Raw genomic sequence first — 19,051 nt, 5'->3', positions numbered from 1 at the left:
GTAGTTGATGTGAAAAATGTAACACCCTGGAATCAGCAAAACAGGAGTTGTGGGCCTCGCTGCAGTTCCCAAGTCCTTTGGGAGCTGCCTCCATCTCTGTGGGTGTATCTTACATGTACACCCAAGGCAATCTACCCTACAGTCCATCCCATCCTGGAATTGAGGGGGTGTGTGTCTGAAGCTTCTTCCAGAGCTCCACAACTCTGGGAGATTGCTGCTGTCTCAGTAACTCCATGTGAACACTACTGCGAAGTGGTGACCTTACCAGCTCAAGACAGAGCCATTTTTCAACTCAACACGAGCTACATCAGCCTGAAAATACTTCAAACTCCATAATAAGGGATTATTTAATACCTGACAAGAATTCCCTGGAGGCTCTAAAGACATCCTCTGCCTGGAAACCACAAACAGCAGTTACAGCACTCTGTGAAAGGCAGCTCAACCTCGAGGTGGGCTGAGGCACCACTCCATTATTTCAATTTATCCTGATAGTTTCTAGTCTTTGCAAGAGGCCTCTATTCTTTCATCTGAGGAATAAATGTGATCAGGAAAGCAACAACTAAGTCAATTCCCCCTTTTAAATCTTCATTACACAGATGTAGAGTTTTTCCCCCACAGAATACCCTAAATAATGTATTCAAACGGGATTCTACCTTATATCATTAGCACTGCAAACATATTTAGGAAGATAACAGAGATACACACATAGGGAACATTTTGCTGGGGACAAAGAGCAAGTGATGAGCATTCAGTTCACATCTCTTAATAGACATGCTTCCCAAACTCAAGTATTCCTTCAAATATGACAGGAAGTGCCTATTTGCTTTTCCTATTCACACTAATTCAGGTCTATTGTTGGCTGAAACAAAGGTCTTTCAACCTGCATCAACTGTTCCCAGGACATTTGACACCAGTTTATTAATATCATAAACAGGAGAGGCCTGAGTGGCAGAAAGCCAACCCCACTCCTGGTGCCCAGATGAAGTCACCTCAGAAAGGAGGGTGAGTGTCTCACAGGTTGTAGAACTACAACATTTATCCAGAATCAGGAATGCACAGTTAAAGGTCACAGCTTCTCCTCGAGACTCTTCTTTGCAGCTACCGCAGTATTACAGAATAATAATAAATTTTTTTCTTTTAAAAGGGCTCAATCTGTCCACAAGCTTTCCTCCTTCCAAGCAGAATTGTTCTGCTTTTAAACAAAAAAGTAATCAACAGTAAATCCAGCATTTCAGCATTTTTAAATGCCAGGGACCTGTTTGATGGAAAAAGCTTCCATGGGGTTCAGTTTTGTAACATCACAAAATTCAGCTGCTGAGAGCTTCCAGCCCCTGAAGCTGGAATCTATTTTCAGGTGGGGAAGAGGAAAAGAAGAGTGGCCCTCCTACTGAGGATGTGTCACACTCAGTGTTGCATCAATCCCACTTCAATTACAGTAAAAACTCCTCTTCACTCACAGTTTAGGATTACCAAAAAAAGACCGGGAACAGTAGTTATCCAGAGGTTGGGTAACACCATGATTGGAGGCTATGCACCCTTAGCACTCCATGAGGAAGGATGAGTTTGATGTGAAATAGGAAAAAAAATAACAGAAACACAAAATATATAAAATATAAAACCTAAGCAACATTGTGTTAAAAACCTAAATGCATTATAATTCTTAATCTACTTTGTTTCAATGCATCATCTGCCATAAAAATCCATCTGACATCCTGGGTACCTGGCCTAGGTTTGCTTGTGCCCTGCTGCCACCACAAGCCACATCAATTACACTTAGACTTCAGAAACTGTGTCCCTGTTTCGACACAAGGCAGCCCAGAATCTCAGGTTTCCATCAAGTGCCACAGAATTTTGGCAACCAGCAAAGTTTTTAACAGCCCACAAGAGTCATAGAACCAATCCTTCCTTAAATGCACTGAAACAAGTGAGCATACACATAATCTTTGGTGCTGCAGCAATAAAACTCTACCTAAAAGCAAATTTCTTTTATCTCCAAGTGAAATCTTTGCTAAAAGATAAGAATATGAAATCTATGGTTTGTTTGAAGGGGGACTGGCAGCATTAGGGTCCTCTGCTTCTACAGTTTCGAATACAGGTAAAACATTAGGTATTACTACAACATAGAGATATTAGGCTAAATTACACACTAAGCTCTAAGAAAGAGCTTCCTTTCCTTGGAATTTTCCTGTTTCAACCACATATTATCCTGTTAAACAAAGTAGCTGCACTGAGTGCTACACACAAGCCATACCAATTCTAGTTCTTTCAGAAACACTTTCAGCCACCAAAACCTACACTGATTTCTGAGGCAAAGATGGGAGAATGGTTTTATATTTGTATTATGTAGAATTTAGTTTGGGAGTTACTCATCATTTCTGTCCTTTGTACAATTGCATACAGATCATACACACCTAATTATAAGGGAACAAAATTAACTCCAGCAGGAACCAACTTCACGCCCTTAATTGCTTCATCTGAGACCCCCTCAGGTGCCTGAACGTTCTGTCACTATCACTCACAAAACTGGGACTTCTTGAGCAATAGGAGGAGAACTGAGACAAAAAACCTTATAAATAACAGATTTGATTATTTCTCCTCTAACACAGCATTCTCCTGGTTTTAATACTCTGGCACATGACTTGTTCCGACATCTTTTCTGCCTGCACAGCTTTAATTTACGACCTATCATTAATAAAGCCACAGCAAAACTGCGTATCTAATTTCCAAGAAGGTAACAACTCAATTTTAGTACTGCTGAAGACAAAAATTCATGTTTACTGATTTTCCAGAATAAACTTCATGCTGAAACAGAGAAATTAAATGTCTATTTCTGACATTTCTGAGCTGTAGAAAACATCCCTACTGACCTGGAGATAAAGCACATCCTATGAATCTATAAAGATTGAGGAGACCCCAGCTCCATCTCAAGCCACCACTCCCTGTATCCTCAGAGCTAAGTCACAGTTCATCCTCTCAAGGCTCCTCAGGGTTTAGCCATAATGCTCACACAAGGGCTCCATAATTCTCCTAAGACATGCTTTGAAATACAAGTTATACAGAGTATAAGGATTCCCCAAAATGCATTAAAAGTATTTGACTGAGTTTTATTGAAGCTTTAAAGCTTTATTTCTTCTCCCTGTGATAAACATGTTGGCAATGTATCTGTTTTACAAACCCAGGCTAATTACCCCTTGGTAGCAGAAGTGCTTTGCTAGAGTGCAGAGCTGCTTTATTTATACTTCCATTTTCTTAGGGAGTTGCTCTCAATGTGCCTACAAGGAATGAAAAAGAATGTTCATGAAATAAAAAAAATATGAACAAGCTCAGAAATACCATATAGGCCTTCAAAAAGAAAAGGGGGTCAGCAGTTAAGCTGTTCTTCCAACCTACAAAGATGGAGAGGGACTATTTACAAGGGCCTTGGAGGGACAGGACAAGAGGGAATGGGTTCAAACTGAGAAAGAGTAGGTAGAGATGGGATATTGGGAAGAAATTCCTCCCTATGAGGGTGGTGAAGGGCTGGGATTGAATTCCCAGAGAAGCTGTGTCTGTCCCAGTCCTGCAAGTGTCCAAGCGCAGGTTGGACAGGGCTTGAAGCAACCTGGCACAGTGGGAGGTGTCCCTGCCCACAGCAGGGGGTGGCACTGGATGGGCTTTAAGGTCCCTTCCACCCCAAACCATTCCAGGATTCTGTGACACCAGGTTATCCCCAGTTATCAGTACAGAGTCTCAGAGCAGTATCAGAGCTGATCTCCATTCTACCCCACACCCACAGTGCAGGTGCTCCTTCACCAGAGGTGACTTCAGACATACCCAGGGCTCTGGGTAGTGAAGCTCTCAGAGATCCCTCTGTGACTGGTCAGTGGCCACAGCTGAAGGTTTTTAATAAACATCCAAGAGGAGCAGTAGGTACAGCGGAGAGATTTGCATTGAGAGAATGTCCTAACAAGCTCCTGTGGGGCTGGTTCTCAGTGATCCCATCCTTGCTCTGTCTGACAGCTGATAAACACATCTGCCATGATAGCCAGTGGCTGAGGACACTCCAGAGTCTCCACTCAAGAGCAGGGATTTCTCAAATGCCAAAGTTATTTTTGTGCTCTTTGATTGCTTTTAAAAGGGGGCTTCATCTTTCAAAAAAAAAAAAAAAGTTTACGAGCAACAGGACCAGCAGAGAATCAGCCCTGTGACCCAAGCAAAACAGAGAAGTATTTAGTCACCTCTTTTCTAATTCACAGAATGTTTACAAGTTTCTTCTCAAGACGAGAAGTTACTCAAAACAGCTTACACCAATTATAACTGAATATTCTATAAAATATTACTGTGTTACTTATTCAAGAGGGTGTTTACTTACACAGCACTGAAAAATACAGCCCATTTCATAGTGCATGTATTAATTCACATAACAAACATCCAATCAGTAAAAATTCTGGATGTCTGTTCATGGAAAGAATAAATGATTTCAAGTTGTATTTACTTGAACCATAACCTAGTCCTTACCTACTAGCTTTTCTTTAAAAAAAGCAGAAAGAAAATCTACTTGCTTCTGCTTATATTTATTAATTTTTATTATCCTTTTTTCCTATGCTTAATACAGGTGATTTAAGAGTCCTTGGAACTAACTTGATTGGTAATTATTTACTTTTTAATTCTTGCTGACAGCCTGCACATAACCCTATAGAAAACTCCTCACATCCACCACAATATCTACCCTGAAGTACACACTAATAACAGGCTAAACAGTCCCTCAGCAGACCTTACTTCAGATCTTTTCAGGGTTTGTTTGTGTTCCCAAGTAGTACAGAGCTATTTATGGAAAAATCTCTGCTGGAATCACAGCCAGAATTTCAATAGGCTGCACGGCACAGTGCAGCCAGGGGTTGCTGTTCTGTTTGCAAATAACAATATATTTGGAAATAACATACTGGGCCATTGTTCTACACGTAGAGAAAAGAAGCCTTCAGGCAATGCCTTTCTTGTCACTGAGAAAGCTACAGACAGAGCTCTGCAATAGCTTCATTTTCTCTTTTTGCTGAAGCCAATCCAAAATACACACTGCAGATTAAAATTTAGTAGTAGTATTATTACAGAAAAATGCAATACTTTGGCAATGCCTTTCAAAATTAGAACTCTGTGACTTGGTGTGCATTGCTGTTGTAGACATAAAAAAAACAACTCCTCAAAACTATCCTGTGGTTTCAGACTCCTCTCACACATTCTTTGACCAAAGGATTTATTACAGGTGCAAAGCTCAGGCCAAACATTTGGAGGCTTTTAATCTTGATGTGTAGAATGTAGGAGGCTGTTGTGTTCAGACAATGCATGAAGTGCCTCCTTCTAAGCAAGCAAAATGGAATCAGAAATTCCTCCTGCCTACCAGAAAGGCAGGCAGGGAGGGCTGCTCTCCAGCTGGATTTCAGGCAGCCTGCCGGAGAGCACAGGGCCTGTGAAGGTCACAAGTACAACTGAAGTTTCCAGCAGAGATAAATACACAGCTCTATGAGGTGACTGGAGAATCAAAATTTCCAATTACTTCCCTCACTCTGGTCACTCACTCAGCTATCCTTTTAATACCTAATGCATCTTTAGTGGCACTCTGAACCTTAAAGAACAGTCTTCCTTTGCCCAGTTGCCTTCCCCCCCCACCACTTGGCAAGTGTTTTCCTGTGTTTCTATTCTGGCCCAAGCATACATGCCTCAGCTTCTTTAAAAAAAATTATTCAACAGAAGCCAATGCTAATTTCTGGCCTGGACTTTGAGATTCCTAACACATGGAATCTTGACAACTCCAAGGCATATTTATAACACATCTTACAATTATATATATAGTCTACTAATCTGAGCAAAATACCAACCTTTATTTTTAAGTGTTTGTTTTAAATATGTCTATTTATAGATCAGGACCTTTTCTCCAGGTTTTGGAAGAGTTGCATAACAGATACATATAATTTGTTTATGTATGTTGTACATACATTTAATATATAAAAAGGTAGAGTATTCTGGTAGTGTTACTGTCCTGCAAGGATGTCAAAGATCATTACAAAAAACTATCAAAGGCTTTGGAACTTCATTTTAGGAAACACCACCTAGGTCTCACAAGCAGGGAAAATAAAGCAGGGAAGGGTTAAAATGACTCCAGAGAAAACAACTGCAGATGATTACTTTCAGTTATCTCCATTTCTTAGTCTTCCATCAGTCTCCCCACCATACCCTGGGATAATTACATTTAAGTTTAAACTTTTAAGTTGGAAAAAAGTAAGAGAGGAGTAAGAGTTCTGTAAGAAAATGGGCCTCGGACCAAAGACCCTGGTTGGAACAAACATGAATTGGAAGGTGCCAAACAACTTCCAGTTGAATGCAACATAAAACCCCTGGAAAATTAATTTCAGTGTATACATAAACAAGTTTATAGGCACAAAGAGAAGCTTTTCTTGACGACTCCAGAAGGACAGTGAGCAGCAGGAAGGAAATGCAGCACACAACCCTGCCATGGCATTTTTCTAACACAGACGTGCTCTTAACCAGAGCGCAGGAGCACCTTGCACCAGCACTGCACCAGCACTGCTCCAGCACAGAGGCGTGACCTGGTTGCACAGTTGTTGATGCCAATTCAGAAGCAGCAGAATGATGAACATCTTCCAGAAACAGGCAGATGTTTGGTACTCCCAGGCTTGGGATGAGCTTCCTCAGATCACACCAAGCAAAAGCACCCCCAAGCTCCAGGGAGCCAACAACCTCATGTGCAGAATATCCAAGTGATTTTGTTTTGTTTCAAATGCTCTTTGTCTTCCTCCTGCCCTTTCCTCTGAGGCATCTCAATACTGTGAGACACAAATGAGCTGGGTTAAGCACAGCATGTGTCCTGCTGCAGGAACACAACCCTGCTGCCAGCTCCTGCTGCTTTCCAGAGCAGGTTACCACTTCCAGAAGGGTCTGGAATACGATGAAAGACCCTGGATACTTCTTTAACACACACAAAAAAAGGAGTGTAAGATTTAGCTTAAAACAAACAAACAAACAAAACTAAATCAAAACAATGACATGAAGCTGTGAGAAGAACTGACGGAGAAAAGGAAGAAGGATTATACAGAAAGTTTTAAACTTTTGGGCAAAAAGCCATTCCTACCAGTTCCACATTCCAGTACAACAGTTTATGAATGTTTCACTATTACCTCTATAAACAGTGACATTTTCTCACTGCTGGGCTATATAATGAACACTGTAGGCTTCAACTTCAACTGCTGTTTATTCATATTCATCTATGAGAAGAAGTGTCCTCAAATACAAATCTCAGTGCACTGAAAGTAGTTTTCATGTGAAAGGCGGACCATGAACATGCAGGTATCAACTGTAAACATGAAAATGCTGAGAAAGAGACTGAATTGTTCACAATTCTGTAGTTTCCCATATTGCCTTAAAACCATTATCAACTCTCCAAGAAAAGCAATCCATCCTTTCACCTCTCATCCCATTCCTGTAGAACCACCACCTATCCCACCACAAACGTTGCTAAGAGTTAAGACAAATTAAATCTGGAGAAGCTGATGAGGAATAAAATTAATCCAAAAAGAACCCAGAACATGTAATTTTCATTTGGGTCGGTTTCCCCAAGTGACTACCCTGGAGCTCAGGGATCACCCGGCTCAGCTCAAAGCAGTGACTGGCAGAGGCACCAGGAAGGACCATTTCTCTCAGGAGCAGCAACTACTTAAGTGACAATATAAGTACAGGCAGGCTGGGATGTAATTTGAATTCTAATTCCTCTTCCCACACCAAGGTCACACTTCAAAATAAGTGAAACTGGGTAATTATTAAAAAACAATCCAAGTTTTTCATTATTATCTCCAATATTCCTATATATTATTCCCTACAAAATGCACCAAGAGCAGTACCAGAAAAGTCAGGGGTTTGTTGTGCAATGCCACTGGAAAATAGTCCAGGAATTCTCAAATAAGTATCTTTGAGAGTCATTATATTTTTATGAAAACCAAAGCTGAAGTTTTATTTCTGTATGTAGCTCTTGTCCACTGAACCAATTCACTTCTAAGTTATGTGAAAATAAAGCAAGACCTTCAAACTGTATTTATAGGCACTATACACAAACACAGTTCATGAGTTTTCCAATCATCATTTAACAGCACAAAGGCCAGCTAAAATCACTGCTTTTAAGGATCAAAGAATCGTCACTGAAATACTTTTTACAGTCATCAGAAAAAAAAGGGAAAAAAAGGGCATTAAACAAACAAGAATATACTAGAAATTACTCAGTATTTTAAATAAGCAACTACAATATGAAGTCTCAATTACCTTAACTGTTCCTGAATATATGCAATTATCTTTTCTCAGGTTCTCAGAAACAGAGAGCCAACTGTGTGTGTTTGGAGATCACATTATTCCCAGAGCATTAATTTAAGAACTGCAATTGAAAATGCAAAGGGAAACACTTCCACACAAAATGCATTCTATATACTTGGGAAAATCAATCTTTCTTACAATACAACTCTTTTAAACCCTCTTTTTCCTGACCCTAAAATTTTCTTCCAAAATTAGATGCAAGCAGAACTGCCTCAGGGGCTTCACATGTGACCTAAATATGCTGGCTCTCTTCATGGTGCTATCACTTGTGGATCGCTGAGAGGAAAATATATTTTGATAAAGAATGGCTGACCAAATTAATAGCTTCTCCTCCAGTGCCTGACAAAAGAGTGGTAAGTTAGAAGAGGGAAGGGAGAAGCTTCCAGCCATTTCTGTTTATCTCACTGAATTACAGTCGTGCAGAGAAGCCTCAAATAACTGTTTTCAGTAATATCAGCTCACAGTAGCAGAACCTGATGGTGGTACTTCATTTTAAAGGCAAATTAACAACCCAAAACCTTCCAGTCACTAAAGACCCAGACAAGAGCACCCTCATGGAACACTGCCTGCTGCCCAGAGCAGTGTCCCACAGCAGGCCTGAGTGGGAAGCCAGAAAGTGAACACCACTATTTTCAATTACGGAAATCCTGCTATATAAAATTATTAATAAGTGCACACACAGAAGGTATCAATACTTCACCTCTTAAGACACTTTTTTATGCTTTCCCCATTTTCAAAGGCATAGAAGAAGGCAATGGCCTATCTATTTCCAGTTTACTGACACATTGACCCTACAAAAGCAGCATCTGGACCATACAAAAGCAGGTGTATGTTGCAAGAGCATAACTGAGCTGTGGCAATATAACAAAACTATAATTACATGTGTTCCACTCAAGTTTAAAGCCTGGAAAACTGTCCTGGCATTCTTATTTTGACTGTAAGAACTACCACTGCTTCTTGAAAGATTACTCCAAAATGGTTTGGGATCAATAAATACCTCCTGTATTTATCTGTTTTCATTTTCATTGGAACAGGGTAACTGCTGCCTCTGTTCACATTAACAACCTAAACATCAACCTAAGCCAAGGCTTTTTACTCCTTTCAATCATTTCTTTGAAAGTGCAAACCTCAGTTTTACATGATTACTGAACACTAACTTGTTCAGCTAAACTTTTCACTCCATACTAAAAACACTGTAGACACAGTTATGGTGCTGCATACTACAGAGCATTGAAACCAGGGAAAAAGGCCTGAAAAATACCCTTAAGGAAAATATTAAAACATCTTACATAATGCAATTATTGTGGGAGCACAGTGCTTCCTACAGATGAAAGGACAAACTGGAGCCTTAACTCGGTACCATCAGTAATTGATGTTTTTGCTGCAAGAGGCACACACAGAGCAGATTTAATTGCACGCACACTTTAACAGCAGCTAAAACAAAGGTGGCCTAATTCTGCAGCACTTAATGTGAGACAATACATCAGTTTAGGTGAAGACGAAACCCCCAAAGAAAGGATCCATTTTTCAAATCATATTAAGACTGATAAAACATGATAAGAGAAGATTACCATTTGTCAGATTATCTTTTTAAAGTGCTTTACAGTAAAGCAATCAGTAATAATCCACCTCCCATTTAAGTGGTATTATTTCCTACAACAACTTCAAAGAAACTGAACTGCAGATATGAACAAGCTGGTTTTACTAACAGACCTCGAAACAACACTGAACAAATCTCATTTCCACAGACTGCTTGTGTGGACACAGCAGAAAACCCACTCCCATGGGTACCATAAAAAAATCAATCACAAAATAATTCTGATACTGTAACAGGGATTTTATTGCAGGCCTGCAGATAGCACATGTTCAAAGTATGGATCTTGAACAGCAAAGGTTTAAAGTCCTTTTTAGCAGCTGATTTTACCCTTCATGGTAGCACAGCACTCAGAGATCAATCAGGGTCTTGTGTTGCCTGTACATAAAGTCCTACAAAGAAACCAATCCTCTTCCAGAGCTCCTGTTGTTCCTCTGAGCCACTCGATCACTCTCCACACTCTGCTGGCATAAGCACATGCAGAGCTCTGAGAACCACATCAAGGTTCAATTCAGCTGAAAAATAATCCAGTGAAAAAACACAATTTTACCAATTTTTCAGCTGGATCAGCTTTCCCAACAAGTTCACTGTGCACCTAGGTGAACATTCGTGCCAGCAGAACGGGAAGGAGTGCCTCTTTAAGCAGAAATGCTGCCAAACATGTAGCTGTGGCCTAAATAGGCAAGTCAGGGAGAACAGAAAGAAGGGGAGAAAGCAGACAGTACAGCTTGGAACACCCAGCTCTTAACTCTTCCTTCAGCTCTGCATCCACTGTCATTTTAAATCTTCCAAAATACATTCCGTGAAGCTACAGCTACCACAGAACCCCATTCCTAGGGTAGAAATGGCCAAACCAGAAGCATTTAGGTAGCACCTTTAAAATTAAAATCTAAAAAGTTTCACAAAGCTGATCCAGAGTTGTAACCCACCAGGATTGCTGCTGACAGCCCAACTTGTATTGGTGTGTGCTGTGGAGTCTGATGGCTTGATCACTCTAGCACTGCATTTCCAACACCAAAGCCTTTTTACAACTAATTTTTAATTTAAGACAGAGATTCCAAGAACAGCAAAGCCTCACAGAAGGGACAGAACAATCCCTGACCGACAAGCTGAAGTGCCCCAGCTTCCAAACCCATGCAAGAAAGAGGACTGAATTACTTCTGGGGAGCTGAACAGCCACTGCCTATTTATCTGTCTGCTAAATGCTCTTTGTTTTGGGGGACTGCACACTTTAAATGCACACTCTAGTCCATCCAGAGCAGCAGTTCCTAGAACACAGTAGCCTATTTCTCTAGATAGTCAGTCATTCTCTGAACAGCTGAAGAGCTCAAATACAGAAGCAGATTCAGGAATACAGAACAGGACTATAACCCTGGGTCTTTTTTTTCCCCCATCTACAGCATATTTCAAACTACCTCTTCAAAACAAACCTATTACTAAGCCTTGCTCCTTGTAAATCAAGTTACCTCATGAGCATAGAGAACATAACCACAGCCCTCAAAAGCCCAAATTAGCTTCCCTCCCACAACTATACCCCAATCTTTCCTCAGCAATATTATTGCAACCTCACTGTCACTCTTTTTCTCTGAGAGTTTTTCTCCCCCCCATTCCATCAATCCTCATTAAAAAAAAAAAGCCCAGATTGTAATAAACTGCTTTTTTATAGCCGTCCTTATTCCTGTCTTCACTCAGAAATAACACTTTTCATGCATTCAAGACAAACTACCATTGCTGAAGCAACATCAGTCCTCATTGCTGCTCTGCAATTCTGAAATCTGTCAAAAATAAGTATCAAACTACACTTGACAGACATAGCACACCTAGAACCAAACACAGATAGCATTCCTGAACAAGGGAAACACCCAATTTTGTTCCAATCTTTTACCACACACACGCTGGGGACAGAATTTTATCTGTTCATCATTTTCAACCTAAAACAGACACAGCCACGTTTGGCTCTAAGAGGAGACATGAAGCAAATCACAGATAATTCACAAAGCATCACAGAATGGTTAAGCATTAAAATAAAGTCAGTAATTAGCACCCACAGCTGATATTCAGGTGCTTTTTTGAGGTACTTCTTTCAATTTGGGCATGAAACAGTTAAGCAACATGTCAAAGATGAGCAGTAATCACTCAGGGTTAAAGCTTAGGACTTAAGTTCCTGGCTCCCAGCCTTGGACCTGGACTATCAGACTTTTACATATCTTTCAATTACACCTGAAAGAACATTGAGATAGAGCAGCTTGACTATTCTCCTTCTGCTGAGCAATTAAAACAAATTTGACTTAATTTGTTCTGAAGTACAAATTCACTCCATTAAGCAAGTGTGTAGTTTTCAGAGGCAGTTTAAACTCAAAATTCTTAGTTGCTCCCAACTGCAGTTGATACTGTGCCACATTTTGAAGAATAGCAAAAGTAAAACCAACAAAACTGATGCTGAAAAATCTTTGTAATCCTTTTCTATAATCATTCCCATAAAGGAAACTTCCACTAAGAAAACATTGGAGTATTTCTGGACAATTAAGTCTCCCTTGCACTGAAACCATGATGGCACAGAAGAAAGAAATCTGTGCATTACAGACACTTTTGATAACCTGATCACTGAACTTATCACAAACAAGCACTCCCTGTTCTCCACCCCAGAAGTCCTGTCTAACCCTCCCTCTCCAGAGCACACAGAACAAGTTGAACACAGATATGTTGTAAGACTGGGCTCCAGCAAGACAAATATGAAACTAAGAAGGGAGGAAAACTATTTCAGAAACAGAGGAAGCACAAACTACAACAACCTTTGCCCTCATACAATGGGCTGCTAAATCACTAGAAGGAAAACTTCTGCCATCGGTTAAAATTAAGGACCTGAGTTATAATGAAGCTGACACTGAGATTTCAATTCATAACCTGATTTCTGTGCTTAACTGTGATCTGACATGGCCAGGCCACAGTTTATAAGCAAGGATAAATTCCATACATACCAAGGGAAGAGAGGCTACTTCTGCTCCTCACATTCACATTCTTAGTAGAAAAGCTTCGCCACAGCAGTGACTCAGGCAGGCCCCAGATACAAGTTTAGTGCCATCTTTCCCCAAGCCTTAGTGACAACTTCCCGTGTCACATCCATCCATCACACAGTGCTTGGAAAGCCAGAAAAATCTGTGTATCAGAGTTCACGTTTCAGCCACCGAAGCCACCAAATATCCATTTTGTAACAACCAGCTAGCCTGGCCCAAGTATCTAAAGAACTACAGGTTACCATGTGATGGGAAGTCTGGAGGTCAGGTCTGACCTTAAATATACTGGAAGCTACATAATAGCATTCTTGACAGGCTTTTAAAAGTTGCTTCAACTGTTACTGTATTAAAAGTGTACTGTCCAAAATGTTATTCTCCACTGGCCTGTTTTATAGACAACACTGCAGGGAAACCATTGGGTTTGTATCCCACTGATTAATGCAATTAAATGATGTAGTTTTCCTGGTTATCACTGCTTTAGCTTAGTTTAAGACAGCTTTCCAATGTAAATATTGCAACACTGGGTTACCAACAGGAAGAAAACAGAAAGTGAAACTCCCATTTTTTTCAGGTTTCTTTTCTTCACTTTTAGTGAAGTTTCAGCATTCCACAACAAACTAGTATTTAGAATTTGAGCTCTGCAGCCATTTAAAAATCAGATCTCCACTGCCTTGTACTCCTGTACACAAATTGGTACCATGCTCACCACAGGCATGACTGGAGTCCAGACCTGTTCTCTGGCAGACCACAGTGGTTAAAGAGTCATTGAAGCTTCAGACAGTAAGATTTCCTTGAGCTTTCACCATGGGCCTGCCCCAAGAAAGCATATGGAAAGGCAGGAAATAAAAAAAGTCCTCAGACTGCACTTGGGCCCACTGTCAATTTGTTGTTGGGTATTCCAAAAGACCAGAAGCTGCTGCTCCAGTTGGTGCAAGAACCACACAAGGCTCCATGTCATTAAAGTGAACCTTCAAGCCAGAAATACTGCTAAGAAATGGAAAAATGCAACCACCTTGATACATAACCCTTCCAAGAGAGTCACAGCGAGACATTATGATGCATAACAAGAAATCAATATACACAACTGCTTTCACCAACTTCCAGTATGGATTGTGGGAGCCAAATACATGGGAAGAGGAGAGAATTTCAGCACAACAAACTAATTACAACCAAGCATAACATCAGTAACACTTGGGACCTCTCTCTAGACAGCTCAGTTTCACAGCATCTTGCAGTATATTACACTTTGTATCTCAAGACTCATCCTAAGTCAGGTATAGCTAACAATGAAACAGAATTTCTCTTCACTCTTTGGGTCACAGAGGCTACATTGTCCATAAAACAAAAAACTGACATTCTTACAATGTTTTGGAAACCCACCTGCCTGGCTAGCTAAAATGGAAGCCAGTTAATTCCCTCAAAAGCTTCCCTGAACTCCACCCCAGGATTCCAGCAGTGCTTGATGCAGCTCCCAGCCTGGCAGGAGGCACAAGGCCAGCAAGGCACCTTTCGTAACACCAAGTGCAACACTTAAAACAGCTCAGTCTGTCCTTCCTTCCTATTTCCTCACTTCCGCATTGCCAGATCCCTGCAAAGGCTACTTTTCTATACCTATATATAAGTTCATTGCTACTACAAGCATATCAACATGTCTATTTTAATTAAGAATTATTTGCAAGCACCACAACTTCACCACAACTTCTTCAATACTTGTACTTAATTAAGGATTTAGTTTAATAGCAAATAAAACAAAGGTTACAGAATTTTGTATCTGTCAGGCAAAAAGTTATACCACATTTTACAGCACTTTAGAGTTCAAGCTTTAAAACCTACTTCCTGAAGAGTTTAAAATTAAACTCAAAATTGTTACAGCTTTCTCATTTCAATAAAACATATTTCAACTTGCAAACAACAGAAGCCTTACACAGTGCATCGTCTGCCACATGCTGCAGCTAATAAATAAAAACAACTCAGTTATGTTTGTACTGATCTTTTCTTTTGGCCTTTGGAAGCTAATCTGAACCACATGTCAAGCAGGGAAATAATGGGAACTGTAGTTACTGCTTTTCTAAATATAACATAAATCTCACTTGTAAGTCAGAGCATTCAAGATATGCAAAAAAAGAAAAAACTCCAGGAATTACATAAGTGACACGGCCAACTGCTGGCAAAAGAAAAATTTTAACTCACGATCTTAAAGGGTGCTTTGTGCAAACAGGACTTTATGGCCAAAGAAATTCAGAAATCAGGGGACTTTTCCTCAAGAACAATCATGGAAGAGATTCTGCTCTCCAGCACAGAGGAAAGCACCATTCCTCCAACAATCCCAAATCCAAGGAAAAAAAAAACCAGTACAGTTTTTGCAGTGACAGTCAGAGGCAGCCATCTTAGTGTAACATGACACTTGTCACTGTCAGCTTGGAAAAGTTTTAGACAATTTCCAGGATTATTTCAAACCCAAACCCGCTCTTTACATACTAAGTGGGCATGCACAAATATTCAGATTTCTTCCTCCTCTTGTGAATAGGAGCTGGAAAGATTGGGACAACTACTTTATCTAGTACTTAGAGCTTCAAAGAGTACAAGTATTAATTAATTCTCACAACACCTCCTTGTGGAACACAAGTATCACGTTCCCCATTTTGCAGATTAAGAAAAAATAGAAATCAAAAGCCGAGTGGCAGAAAAATCTTAATCTTAGAAAACAATTTCAGCAAAAACAGTTAAGAAGCCTGAACTTTTTTATGAGAGTGCTGAATGGTACTTTCAAATCACAGTTTAAACCTGAAACTAGATATGGCAATGCACATGAGATGTCCATTTGCTTTGCTCAACTTGCACACAGTAGCACTGGGGTATTTCACTGATTGCATCCACATCTCCCTGCCTAAGGAATGGTTAAAAAGTCAGAAAACAGTAAAAAATACCACTCTTACCTTCTGCTACATCATCATCTACAGCGCCTTTCACCTGAGAAAAACACCACTGAATGTCATTTCCTCCACCAGCTCCTAAAAAAATGAAAACAATTCAGTAAAAACGAGCCCCCCCAGAGCAGCAGCGCAAGCACACAATGGTTCCAGATTGCACATTTCAGAGCCTGTGCACGCCCACTTCCTCAGCAGTGCTGAGGCACAATCACACACCACCCTCCCCACCTTTTTCCTTTGGATATTGTTTTTGTCGACCTTCAATGCAGCGTTTGTCAAAAACAGGGAAGCACAAGCAGTGTAAAAGCTTCTCTCACCCAAAACTCGCTGGACTAAGCACCATTAACTACAAATTTAAAATTCAAGTGCACAAGCAGCCGTGTTTCACATGAAGCTTTTTCCTACTTGAGCAGTCAGAACCCTCCCAACATACAAACAACTTAAATATAAACTATCAGAGCTGTGCATTTTTAGAAAATTTCAATTTCCTATCCAATACAAACCAAGCACACAATTCATTTCCTCCTTTCACAAACCCACTGTGCAGACCCTACACGGTCAAGGCTAAAGAAAAAGAATTTTACCACAATTTTAGAGTCACTTCGCAGAAGTAATGAAAGCGATTATCAGCCTGAAAAGAAAAGCAGCAAATCCGAGCAGAAAAGCAAACAAGCAATCGGAGGGGAACAAGTTCTACTACCATAGAAAACGGATCGGAGAGAAAACTTCAGGAACATTACTGCCTCGGCGGAAGGCAGTGATTCATTTGAACCCTGCCACCAAAAAACACACCAAAAATCACCACCCATTTCTTTTGCATTTCATTCTGAGCAAATCACTGCAGCGCTGAGGACATACAGGAAGAGACAGAAATGGGCTTGCCTCGGTTGGTTGGGGCTTTTTTTTTTCTTTCCTCTCTTTTTTTCCAAAAGCCACTGTCAAAATGGAACTTTTCCTCCACACAACTCAAACCGGCTGAGCAACAGATGGCATTTACACATTAATCCCAAGCCCTGGTAGGGCTTTGGGGATAACAAAGAATACAGAAGAGACTCTTCCCAAGTTAAGGTGGGGGGGGAACCTCAAAGAGAAGGAAATCAGAAGCCTGAAAATAATCTTTCCAGAAAAGACGAAGCACCTCAGAATGAGAAGTCCTGGAATACAGTACAGTTCGCATTTTTTTGCTTGCTTTAGATTCTTCCCTGAAGGATTACAGACATCCAAGCTGCAGAACCTGAGAAGGTGAAGGCAAGCAACAGCACCCATTTACGCAGGACATGGCAAAATGCTTCGCCCCCCCACCATTTCCCAAAAATCCTACAACTCATTTTCTGTACTCTCTTCAACCTCTTCATTTATCTTTTAGCAGCTACCACCATGGAAGCACTTAAAGCAGGCAACTTGGAGAGAATCACTGCTCCTGCTACTTCGAGCTAAAATCCTCTTTTTCATACAATTTACTTGAAACAAGTTGGCACTTTTTTCCCCCCACGACTAAAATGGCAAGAGGAGGGTGGAGCGTGTGCATATGGTGTAGGGGGGAAAGGCAAAGCACAAGCCTCACAAAGCCTCCCATGCTTTGCTCCTCCACATGCAAAGCACTGAAAAGACAATTCATGTGCAGAGGAGGGGGGATGAATAAATTTCCAAACGAAGAAATCGCAAGGAAAAGTAAGAGGGAAGAGATCCCTTCTGCACACACACTCTCTCAGCCTACCAAGAGCACTTCGGGATGCGAAATGGGGAGCAAGCAGTGGAAGGAATGGGAAAGAAAACACAGCGAGACTTGTGCTGTCTAATTACACCCTGTGCCAAATTTTACTGGCATTTGCAGATGCTCAGAGGCTGCTCCCTACTGAAGGGTGCGACTGCACTCTGGACACCGCCTGCACCTGGAACCTCTCGGCAGGGCTCCTGAGAAACAACCACAACCACCGACCCCAAGGCCTCAACGGGGAAACTCTTCACCAGAGCGTGTAGTGACAGGACATGGGGGAATGGCTTCAAACTGAAAGACTAGGTTGAGCTCGGATATTGGGAAGGAATTCTTCCCTGTGAGGGTGGGGAGGCCCTGGCACAGGTTGCCCAGAGAAGCTGTGGCTGCCCCTGGATCCCTGGAAGTGTCCAAGGCCAGGTCGGACAGGGCTTGGAGCAATCTGGGATAGAAGAAGGTGTCCCTGCCCATGGCAGGGAGTGGAGCTGGATAGGTTTTAAGGTCCCTTCCCACCCAAATCATTCCACGATTCTACGAAAAGGCAGCAGACCCACCCTGCCTGCAAGCTCCTCAACTCCAAAACACACCACTTCCCCCTCCACCTTGCTTCTTCCATGGCTTTTTTTTTTTTTTTTTTTCCCCCGAGAAGGGAGGGAAGGAGGGGTGGGTGGGAGCAAAGCACGAATTCCCACAAGGGAGGATAAAAAAAACCAGCCCACAACCGGCAAGGCGCAAGCGAGGCGGCATAGGAGAGGCGGCCGGGAGCCAGGGAGGCAGCGGGGAGAGCCCCCCGAGCCATGCCGGGGCAGGGGGGGCAGGCTGCCCTTACCTGCCATGTTGTGCTGGCGATAGCGGCCGCGGCGGGTCGGGCGGAACGGGAGGCGCGGGCGGGGCGGGCGGCGCGGGGCGGGCGGCGGCGGCGGGCGGCGATGGCGGCGGATGGAGGCGGCGGCGGCGGCGCGGCCGCGGCGGGGCTGGGGCGGCCCCGCTCCGGCCCCCCCGGCGGTGAGCGTCCAAAATGGCGCCGGCAGAGCTGGGGGTGACGTCAGCGCGGGGCGGGAGCGAGCCACCCTGAGGAGGGCGGGCGGGCGGCGCCGCCATGTCTCTGCTCGGCCGCTGCCCGCCCTCATGGCGGGGCTGCTGCCCCTCAGTCCGGCATCGATCGGCCGCCCTCAGCCCAGCCCTGCCCGCTCTCTTGGCGGGGCTGCTGCCCCTTAGCCCGGCATCGACCGTCCCCATGGCGGGACCCCGTCCCGCATGGCGGGGCTACCAGCCGTCACTCAGCTTGGCCCCTGCCCGCCCTTATGGCGGGGATGCCGCCCCCTCAGCCCGGCATGGATCGGCCGCCCTCAGCCCAGCCCTGCCCGTCCTTATGGCAGGGCTGCCGCCCCTTAGGCCGGCATCGACCGTCCCCATGGCGGGGCTGCCGACCCTCACTCAGCTCGGC

General features: G+C 42.5%; 1 protein-coding gene across 1 annotated transcript in view; it reads right to left on the bottom strand.

Moving 5' to 3' along the window:
- The window catches only part of PPP2R2A (protein phosphatase 2 regulatory subunit Balpha), a 36,217-nt gene extending 17,657 nt beyond the window's left edge, over window positions 1-18,560 (bottom strand). The window contains exons 1-2 of the mRNA XM_082298340.1: window positions 18,434-18,560; window positions 15,897-15,971 (exon numbers count right to left, since the gene is read on the bottom strand). Coding sequence (XP_082154466.1) covers window positions 15,897-15,971; window positions 18,434-18,440 — 82 coding nt within the window. The 5' untranslated portion in view covers window positions 18,441-18,560. The remainder of the gene's footprint in view (window positions 1-15,896; window positions 15,972-18,433) is intronic.
- Window positions 18,561-19,051: the final 491 nt, after the last annotated feature.

The sequence above is a fragment of the Coloeus monedula genome, assembly GCF_965178545.1.
Source record: "Coloeus monedula genome assembly, chromosome: 28".
Classification (NCBI taxonomy): Eukaryota; Metazoa; Chordata; class Aves; order Passeriformes; family Corvidae; genus Coloeus; species Coloeus monedula.
This window is presented reverse-complemented; position numbering and strand designations above follow the sequence as displayed.